General features: G+C 42.2%; 1 protein-coding gene across 1 annotated transcript; it reads right to left on the reverse strand.

Annotated features, from left to right (window-relative positions):
• Positions 1-4,231: 4,231 nt before the first annotated feature.
• On the reverse strand, positions 4,232-7,119 carry setmar (SET domain and mariner transposase fusion gene; the record flags this gene model as incomplete). Its single annotated transcript, XM_080494417.1, has 2 exons — positions 4,232-5,029; positions 7,027-7,119. 2 exons carry the CDS (start codon positions 7,117-7,119, stop codon positions 4,232-4,234), a joined length of 891 nt encoding a protein of 296 aa, XP_080350543.1.
• Between the last annotated feature and the right edge of the window lie 4,236 nt (positions 7,120-11,355).

Consider the following 11,355-nt stretch of genomic DNA (forward strand, 5'->3'; position numbering starts at 1 on the left):
TGGGTTCACAGATGAACAGAAAGGAACATTTTCTCCCATAAAACGACGGAGCCACCACATCCCATCATAAAAGATACAACCATGCATACCATAGCTGTCAATGGTCATAAATCTGAGAGCGGAATGAGAAGCAGCAAGTCTACAGGCACAGACCAGAAAACAGCTTCAAAAATCAATTTTTAATTAAAAAAAAAATCCTGATGCCTACATTGTTTACCTAAAACCATATTGTCATTAAGCCAGACACAGACACATTCATATTCAGTGGCTCTCCCGGTGTTAGCTCCATTTGCACATGTAGACTAATATAATCAGCGAGCACATCCTCCATTAACAGGAAGCAGCAGCTAAAAGGTGCACAGGTGTGACCGTAGGTGTTGTTTTTGTCAGTGTGACACCAACCACTGGAAAAAGGCCACAATACAATTATGCTCAATGTGACCCCAATCAAGGGAAAGTTGGGTCGTCTTGCAAGATAGTGATTGCAGAGATCCAGACAGTTGTCAAATTGAAACGTGTAACACGGATCCCATAACCAAGCATAAATCCATGCAGTGCACAGTGCACGTAAACTCACCCAGTGCACGTCTGGGTGTAGGTGTGTTTCAGAAGTGTGTGCGATCGGAGGTGAGCGCAGCTGTGGAGGCGGTTGCTTGTTGGGTTGCGGCACTTCCTGCTGAGGCTCCTGCAGGTGCCCCTTGGTCCAATTTAACCCGACATCTGCGACGGGAGGAGTCACGTCCCCCAACGTCAACTTCCTTCAAAACTCGAGTGAAACCACACCATACGGCCGACCTCATTCTGCTGCTAAATTTAAACTCAAAGCAGAGACTGTGTGGTAAGAGAATATTCAAATATGTGTGTCGAGAACACTTGTTTGGAGAGGCCACTCTGATCAATGAGGTTCATGAGCAACCCTGTAAGCTGTGACACTGTTGTCACATACATGAACCGACATGAGACAGTGACCTGTGGAGCTTTTCCCTCCTCAGTCAGCCAGACAGTCAAGAGTTGAGAGAAATGTTCAAATTTGGACTTTGAAAAATATGCTTTCGCCAGCTGAGGCCCCAGCAGATTTCTGCCATGTGGTTTTTTTTTTTTTCCCCCCCTTGATTTGGCTGCAGGATTCAAGACGAGGACATCTGCTCCCTCATCAGAGAGGTGCTCCACTTCTCAACAAATGGCCCGCCAGTTGTCATTTTTCCACCGGTCACTCACCCTGAAATAATGTCTCGCTCTTTTATCAATCTGATGCATGGCTCTCTCATAAGCACCAAGCATGTGGCAAGCCTTTTGTCCTGATGACATTCAGGTTCATGTTTGATCAGGCTGAATAAAAGATTGTGTAATAAAAAGAATAGATCACACTCCACTGACAAGGGTTATGTAAAAATTATGTCAACATTCCCGGATGTATTTGTATTTTCTTGCAGTGAAAAGAGGACAAAACTTTGTGATGTAGAATATTATGCTATTATGTTACTACTCCAATACATTTCAAAAGTAAAGAATAAACATTGGCACCAATAAATTAGAAAACATCTGAACAGATATTAAATTACGGTTTGTGCCATGACACACAGCAGTGACATTCATGAGGAGGAAGACAAAATCATGAAAAAAAGTTTGGAAAAACACCTTCAAAAAACTAAACCGTGACAAAGTTAAAGGTATTTTGATCTGGATCACAAAGTTATTATCATGTAGCTATTCTAAAAAAAAAGGTGCTGCAACGTTTTGACTGCTCATGACGTTAAGGACACACATTCAGCTGGAAAAGGCAGCGTTCAGCCTTGAGATCAATTCCAAAAATCAACGTTTGACTCGAGCACCGAATCCTCAGCGTGCTCCTCTGTGTTCACACTGTGAAGGTGGAAGCAAAACAATGACTGACTGTGAGAGTTATCAGATTGAACATGGTAGCACTCATTTGGTTGTGCTGATTGTAAAATTTGCATATTATTTTGTTTCTGATGAGTCAGTTGGAGACACTTTATTTTCTCTTTTTCTGTTTTGTAAATTGCTGTCTATGCAGATTCTCACATAATAACATGCTCCAGTATCGTTGAGCATCTTTTTGCATTTGTTTTTCTATGCAGGGTTTTGGGGGGGGGGGGGGGGGGGGGGTTGATGTGGAAGTTCACCTCATGTGATTAACTGTTGGTTGCTAGGTGACAACCCTGGAAAAGAGCCAACCGTTGGCAGCACGGCTTTTCCGACAGGCAGGCTTTTTAGATAGAGCCTTCCTGCACCTCTGAACCAACCGCTGCTGCCCATATCGCCTCCTGTACACACGGCCCGTTGCCATAGAGATTCCAGGGACGTCTGACTCAAATATGACATGAGTCACAGATTCAAAGGAAGCCTGTTTTTCTTCCTGGACTCATAGTAGATTGGTTGAATGGGCACTCGTCTCATTAATCCAGACAAAAAATAAACAAGGAGGGGGGGGGGGGGTGTCACAAATTTGAAGGAAATACTTTTATGGAGAATCTGGACCATTGAACACATTACTGAGACTCTTGTGATGAATAACCTTATATATGTCCTATTGTAGTCCAAGGTCACCTCCAGAGCGAGCATCCTTTCACTTCTCTTCCCTATAGCTGTACACAGTGTTTTTCTTTATGATGTGCTGCATCTTGTATTCTGAGAAAATCTGTTGCATGTACTGAAAACTGAAAGAAATTATGGCCTGAGTGTGTGTGTGTGTGTGTGTGTGTGTGTGTGTGTGTCATTATGATTTGATACTTGATCTTGATGATTGAGGTCACAAACGTCCACCGACGTTTGGCTTCACTGTAATATGTAGGAAATTAAGTGATTGCAGTGGGCTTAATGGCAGAAATTAGGATTGGCAGCTGCTGCTCTAGATCAAACCCACTGTAAATACACATCTCTTTAGATTTCACATTTTTACCACCTCAACAGTCACATTCACCCATTCAGACACTTTGGTACATGGAAAGCTGTAAATGTTAATACAATTGTTGATTTTTAGTTTGGAAGAGCCAGTTCATCATCTGAAACAGCCACATTTTTGAATTCAGTAACTTTGAAATGTCGAATTGAGTAAATTAGAAGGTTTTCCTCATATAGACCCTGGAAAGTCATTTCAACCTTTTCTTTGTACAAGCAGACTCTTCAACTCACAACAAGAGTGTTCGATCGTGCTTTCATTAAGATACAGAGTGAAGTTTTGATTTCCTGAATGTGGATCAGATCGGGTTGAGAGAAGAGTCCACTTCGGGTTCGGCATCAATCTCAGGTAACCCTCACAGAGGAGAAAATATGGGTCGAAGGAGCGCTCTCCTCTCCACTGAGTGACACAAAAACCAATCAACTTGGCAGCAGGTTTCCGTCTCCCCCGCCCTTCGTCTCCGTCAGGCCCCTGTGTGGCTGGAGCTCCGGTCCCAATTCTAGATGAAACATGGTCTCCATCCTAATTAACCCAGATGTGGATATTAATAGGATGAAAGCAGGTCTAGACTGGAACCGGGATAGAATGAGAGAAGGTCCTGATTTGAGAATGGTCACGCTGAAGTGGGACACCATGGCTCCTCCTTTGACAGGGGAATGAAGTCTGTTTCTATATAAACTATACCCTGTGGCCACTTTTTAATTGGTCCCATTCCTCTGGAGAACGGTGTGCGATGAGGAGCTGAGAATATCTCTTTGGGGGTGTGAGGCTGCGTCGCATGACATCAACAATGATGTGCAAAGCTGATGAAGACGTATGACAAATACTACTTAATACTTTGGTTGTTGCCCCATTAAGGGCATGAACTTGAATTCTGGAATGGAACCCCGGAGTACCGGGCTCTGTAAATCCAGTGGGAGCCGGCCTCCCCCGACACATGAGAATGGATGTTACCAGTAAGAATAACTCATGTTTATGGAAAGCAGAAGGAACGCACAGACTTATTATTCTTATTTGCATTGCATCATCTTACACTGAGTGGGAGAACGCATCGCGGACAGTGGCAGGTCGGGAAACACTGGGGGGGGGGAGGTAAAACAGGAAACTGTGATGAGCGCAGACATGACTCACACAGCTGATTGTGTTCGTGGAGCCACCAACATGTTGTATTGTCTCGCTCTAATAAGCGGCTGAATATTTCATGGAGGCTGAAAATAGCATAGACAGTTAAATAGGCATGACCTTGAGAGGTATACTGATAAACACGTACTTTATTAGCAACATAAGATAGAAATGAAGAATTTGATCGATTCAGCTCAGAACAGATAAATCGAGTGGAAGAAACCCAGTGCAGTTGACTGTTCGGCAGTGGCAGGCTTTCCTCTGGAGTCCATGAGTCCTGCTGCCCCGCGCTGCCGAGTCCCTCCCCGTGCAGAGCAGCTCTGCAGGATGCCGGTTCCCGTAACCTCCGGAGTAATCGAACGTCAGCTCCTCGTGAGCGCTGATGCTTCGTGCGGCAAAGAGCGCCAGTCGGGGGATGACAGAATGCACGCGCACAGGCAGCATGAGCAGGTTGGGCAGGCAAGAGTGGTTGAGGAAGCGGCCTACGTTTCCCACCCGGGCCGGGTCCACAAACGTCTCGGTGATGGAGCCCGAACCTGCGTGCTCCCTGACGGCGATTATGTAGTTATTTTCATCAGACCGCTGCGAGAGCTGTCTCCGTCTGGCCTCGCCGAAGTCGATCACCTCCCCCGCGTATTCGCACACGAACGTCCCGAGGGGGATTTCTTCCAGCGTCCTGAGCCCCCAGCCTCGGTCGCGGGTGCTGCAGACCTCCAGCCTGAGCCGGAGCCCCCTCTGCACCACCCTGTTAGAGCAGGACTCGCCGCAGGAGCAGAGGGCGTTGCACTCAAACGCGGGGCAGGAGTAGGCAGAGTCCGACCTGCCGAGGTCCAGCAGCCTGCCCGAGCCGTCGTACGCCCGGCCGTGTGTCCGCAGACAGGAGCAGGTGTCACTGCAGCAGGAGCGGGAGAGGCAGGAGCATCCAGCGAGGGCGACTTCACTGGGGTCTGTGGTGCATCCTGGTCCCTGAACGTTATCGGGAGAATACTGAAACATGACAGCAAATCACAGAAAAACCTCATCAGATTACAAAGCTTATCGAGGTAGTGAATAATGCTCAGACGTCAGTTACCTCACAAATCATATGAAACATTTCAAGATGTCACTTAAACTTAAAAAACAAAAAAGGCACGACTTTTGGAAGTAAATGCATTTTTCCTGCATCAGTAGTTCCAGTGGCGACATCAGATAGCATCAAATTATACAATTAAAAAAATTGACAAAATTAAGGAAGTCATTTAAGGAGACTCTAAAATCGAGAACAGACCTGATTGTTCATTGCTTCCATTTCTTCTTTTTGTATGTTGGTGTTTGTGCTTGTTTTATTCACTGTAATGTTGCTTAATCAGAGGATAAGCAATACTTTATCTCAATTCAAAACGTTTTCAGAGTTGTTTTGATTTGGGATTTAATAAATATGCAGCCAGGAGGGTTCAATAAACCATCGTGCAGAAGGAAACTCAAGTAGAGCAACTCCTTTGCTTCTAAAGAGGCTGTTGTTATTCTCCAGTTTCTCCAAAGATCTGCTGCCATCTGCTGGCAACGTGAAACTCAGGAAACATGACTATCAAGAGATTTGCTGTTTAGACTCTTCTACATTTAACACTTTAGGAATATTTATATTACAAATCATCTGTAAATATCATGGGCTGAAAAATGATCATCTTTTTCGAACAATGTATGAGCAGTAAGTCCAAGAGGCTTGTAGTATTTTGCATCTTGTAGTAAAATATAAATGGAAGTAAAGAGAAAAGAGCTCACTTAACACGTTTGATTTGAGCATGTAAAAATAGTGGCTCCCCATTTAGTGGACTAAACTTCCACTTTGTTAATATTTAAGTCACCATCAAATGTTAAATTGAGCATGTCATGTGTGATAAAACAAGGTGCAAATGAAGAGCTTTTGAAACAGATTGGATGAGTCTAAGTGAGTTTAGCAGGAGCTGCACTGCTGGAATGAACCACATCAGAGTGTTTCCACAACTGCTCACATTGTGGAGTTTTCCAATTTACAGTGGTCTGCACTCATTAAAAGTGCTCAGACAAAAGACAACCAGTGAATCAGTGACAGACTGATGAACAGTCAGAACTCACTGATGAGCTCTGCCTCGTCTGCACCTTCCAGCTGGAGTCCATCTCATGACAAATGTGGGTATGAGATTGTTAATTTCAAGAGACATATTCATTCATAAGTCTCTTGTTATTGTTCCTTATTTGGGATCTTGTTGGGATTGCAGATATCACAGATCTTGTGAAGGAAGTGGATATTTCTCCTTTTGGAGGAAGGCATTTGTCCTATTGTCCAGCTCTCACAGCCATACAAACCCCCCCCCCCCCCCCCAAAAAAAAATAACAGTCTTAAAATTGATGTTGTAAAATGTGATCTTAGTTTTGAGACTGTATTGTTTGGACTTCCAGATGTTACAGTCAACTGAAGGCACCTCTGGCTTTGTTAAGGCAGGCATTGATATTTTTGATTTGTAGAGTTCAACTAATAAGCACAAGATAATACTGTCCTCTTGGAACAGTCATGGGAGTGGTTAGCAGTCTCGACTCGTGTGAATATTCCTGGTTCAATTCTAATTATGTGTGGAGTTTGTATGTTTCTCCTGCCTTAATCCATTGCCAGCTGGGATTGGACCCAAGACCCCGAAGCTGTAGATGGATAGATTTAATATATATGGAGCAAGGGTTTGGTTTTGCCAGTACAATTGTATAAAACACATGTGTTTTAATGTAGACATACTAGAACAGGTTGTCAAATAGCATCTGTGCTCCTTTCGTGCATTGAGAAAACACAAGTAGGTTTGAAGACAATAAGTATTAACTACATCAAGTTCAAGGAAGATACTTGCCATTAAACACTAGAGAAATACGAACCTTCTCGTTCAATTTGAACGTGTTTAAATGTTAAGGTTGCTAAATTACCAAGACAACTTTTCCAGGATGACTATGGTCACTTCAAACATGTTAAACGAAGTTACCTGAAATGAAGGACGTGTCAATTCTTGAAACAGTACAGGAACATCCTCTAACCCGCAGCTTAAATCCACACGTTGCCTGTTAATTTCACTCATTTCTGCACTTAAGAGGAACCATAACAACTCTGAACTAGGAAGTACTTCAAGTACTTCAAGTACTTCCGGGGCGCCGCCCAGTGACGACATCATCTAGTGGTGGCTTCATGTCACTGCACCTATTGACTGCAGGGCCGCTTCTAATCACCTTTTAAGTATTTTTGCGTAACCTGTACAATATCTCTAAAAATAAAAGGAAATGTACAAAATATGTATAACTAGAATCTTTTCATTGGATGCTTAAGACAATTAACAAGGGCAATTGTTTTGTTTGATTACATATTGAGGAAACCGAAGAAAAGAGTCCTCTAGTGTTTCTCAAGTTACTTGGAAATAGTAATTAGTTACTCATGACTGATTACGTCCATATGGAAGTAATCCGGTTATTGTTTTTGATGATTTTGTTTTCAAAAACATGATGTACTGCCTGAATTTGCTATAAATCAATAGAACCTCCAGTCTCATTCTATTGGTTCTGCAGATTCCATCATATAAAACGGAATCAAATGAAACACTGATATTTTTTAAAATGTGTTTTTTTCATTACACTCTTAACTTCATGACATTGACTCAAGCAAAAATGAAATTAAACGCATCAGCCTCTCACTTGAAGGAAATCACTGAACATTTGAATTAAAGACCTTTGAAATAAGGTAAAAAGTATTTATTTTTTCTTCTTCATGTATGCAGGAGAGTTCATACCCCGAGAAGAAGCTGTATCAGAAATGTGAAATTCTTTGCACTTTCATGTAAAATTGTTTGCCCACATTTCCATTACATTCTGACATGCACAAAGCCTTGGCGTGCACCATGTTCCAACTTGCATGGGTGTGCGAGGACTCGTTCATCGCTGCTTGAAGCTTTAATTTGATTTGTACTTTATATCGTTTTACAGTTTTCACTATGTCATGGTGAAATAGTTGAATTAAACACTTTGCAAACTACTTCAATCACTTTTCATTGAACATGCATGTGTAGCACACTGCAGTTTTGGCAGTGTGGCAAAGTTTTGGCCAGCAGGTGGTAGCCTTACACAAGGAAAATACCTGGATTCATCATAATCCTCAACTGAGACAATGAATAAAACTGATTAGAAAAAGTGAGCTACACATTAAAGTTTTCTCTTGTGTTTGACAAAAAAAAAAAAGCATAAAGGGGGCATATTTCTGATGAGATGTAATAAAAGCTTAATATCAATTTTGATGGAATTGATCAAAATCCTGTCCCCTCAATGTCTTGACGAGACTTAACTTTTTTTGTTAACATTGCAAAACTTTCCCTCTTAACTCTTCTATGATGTGATGTTGTTGTTACGTGTAATTGATATGCAGCGGTTTCTTCTGTGGTGGCTATCAGAGGCAGAGAGGAGGTCACTTTGTCAGCTGCCTCATTCAGACGGCACACAAGCGACGGAGGTTTTTCCTCTGAGAACGGGCCTTCATCTTCGTCCTTGGGCTACATTAGAGCTGTCAGTTGTTGGTGCTGAGTGTTAGCGCAGACTTGGATTCTGCATGCTCCAGCACGGGCTGAAAGAGATCTGGAAGTGTTTGACAACAAACTGATTGACAGATGGATTCATATAACAGTGACGGGTTTCTTTTGTGTGTGAGATTTCATGGCAGGTTTTTTGATGGATCTGATTCAGAATACAACAAATGGCTCCTAAATCCAGTAAATGTCACCGTTCACTGCAGTTGCACTTGTTCATTGGTGACATCACCGGACTCAGTGAACGTTTTGAATGTAGTGTTGAATTAGTGTATATTGGATGAGGAAAACTGCTATATGAGTGAAATCCGTTCGTGTTTTATAGAAACGCTGCGATGGACGGCTGTGGAAAGATGACAGGATACTTCATTTTAGTGTGTAAAATTACAGTGAAACCAGAGAGAACACCGCAATTATACAAATTACACAATTATAATCACCCTATACTGTAAATGAGCTGTGAAATCAAAAGTGAGTCAATGTAACAGGAAATAACAAAACTCTGAAAACTCTCACAATAATATTTACACCAATAACCACCCGACAGTAAAAGTAATCACATTACACTGACACCTGTATCACACTATTTGACTGGCATGCACACAGAGTCAGATCTCCCATAAAAATTGAGAATACACACAGCTACATATGTATAAATACATTTTGGATCGCTACTACAAATCCAAGTGCTCACAAATATAGTTATATGTTCATCAATAACGTGACTAATAATAAAACACACACAGTATAAAACACATAGAAAATGTATTTCCCATGCAAACACAATAATGATAAACACAAAATAATGTATATTTCACATATACGGTATATCATAAAATTAAAGCTGCACACTGAAAAGTACTGGAAATCTTCATTCAAATTATTAATCAATCAATCAATCAATCTTTATTTCTATAGCACTTTTTATACATTAAGCAACACAAAGTGCTTCCACAAAAATTTCAAACAGTGCAAAGATAAAATAGATGAATAAAAAGCAGGTGAACACACACGCACACATGCAGACACACACCATAGGTGAAGACATGCCGAGTGATATGGAGACATGGCAGGACACTGAGGACTAAGGTGAGGAAAGGGACATATTTGGGCCGTCCACACTGGGGGCGGCACAACCTTCGACCACAGGGGGCGCCGCCCCACAGATCCCCCCCCAACCGGGCAGATAAGCCAATCCCACCGCATACGCGGGGGACCTGCCAGGTGCCCGGGCAGGGAAACCCATGGGACTGCTCCACCAGCGGCAAAAACCGGCCACCACCAGTGTAGCGCCCCCTAGAGGAACCACTGGAGATAAAAAAGAAAATTAGATAATTATCTGAAATAAATAAATAGAAGTAGATAAATACATTGATCAAATACATAACTATATACACACATACATGTATAAAATCAGTTAAAAGCCTGATTAAAAAGGTGAGTTTTTAACCCTTTTTTAAAAACCTCAATGGACTCTGCAGCCCTGAGGTTCCCCGGCAGGCTGTTCCACAAACGGGGGCCATAGGAGCTGAACGCAGCCTCCCCGTGAGTCTTGGTCCTCGTTTGAGGGACAATTAAAAGGCCGGTGCCGGAGGACCTCAGGGCCCGCGAGGGTTGATATGATAAAAGTAGTTCGGATAAATAAGAGGGTACAAAACCATTAAGACACTTAAAAACTAGTAAAAGAACCTTAAAATCGATCCTGAAGCGAACGGGGAGCCAATGCAGCAATTTTAAAATAGGCGTGATGTGGGCCCGCCCTCTGGTCCTCGTCAGCACTCGTGCGAAGTGTGAAGTATGAATTTCTTAATACTTAAACTAAAAAAATATAGGTTTTTGTCAGTTAAGCTCTCCACATTATTGTGTTACTTATTGTGTATGAATTTTAGGATTAACTGAGACTTTTCAGAAGTGATCTGATCCATCAAATGCAATTCTTTTTTAACCTGGAAATTCTGCAACAAATCACATCACTTCCAATCATTTATTTTTCTTTTGATCACAGGCATTTGTCTGGTGGATTCACTTTACCTTTGTAGCTGATATTCCCGCAGGTTTTCCCCACATGTTAGCAGTGATTAGCAGGTATTTTGTTTGTCAGCTGGCTCATTAGCTTCTGGTTTGCATCATTAGCTGTGTTTTGCTGAAAGTCCACTCCATCATTGGGTTCAGCTCGTTTGTCCCAGAAGCAAATGAGACAGCTGGAGACACAGCAGCTGCTGAGAGCAGCCAGGGTTTCTCCAAATTATCGGCAAGTGAGAGTCCACAAAAAGTCCAATCGTTTAGCCAATTGTAAAAACTCTTTAAAGGCAGTCACTTGGATTAGATAAGAACTCACCAACAACAAGCAGAGATCAATAAAGTTCATCCTGAAGGCACCAAACGATCTATAGAGATTTAATGGCAATCTATAGAGATACTTATGAAAAACTACTATTCCCAACAGTGCTTAGGCTCAAAATGATTCGGACCGTTGCGCAGGAACCGTGAGTACATCTAGTAAAGCAGTAAACCAATTCACACTTTATATTACTGAAAATTTGCGATAAAAATCAAAGATATATCCGATGAGAATCATCCCTGCAGACCGGATGAAAGAGCAGGCCAACAGATCGTCTCTACGTCTCTTGAGCCGCATGAGGCTAAAAATAACAACGCACTGAAAGGAAGTGTCTGTTAAGACGAAGCAAACAAGGTATCGGGCCACAGGCAGCATCTCTGAAGTGCACATGTGAGATGATATAAAGA

The sequence above is a fragment of the Blennius ocellaris genome (genome assembly GCF_963422515.1).
Source record: "Blennius ocellaris genome assembly, chromosome: 4".
NCBI lineage: Eukaryota > Metazoa > Chordata > Actinopteri > Blenniiformes > Blenniidae > Blennius > Blennius ocellaris.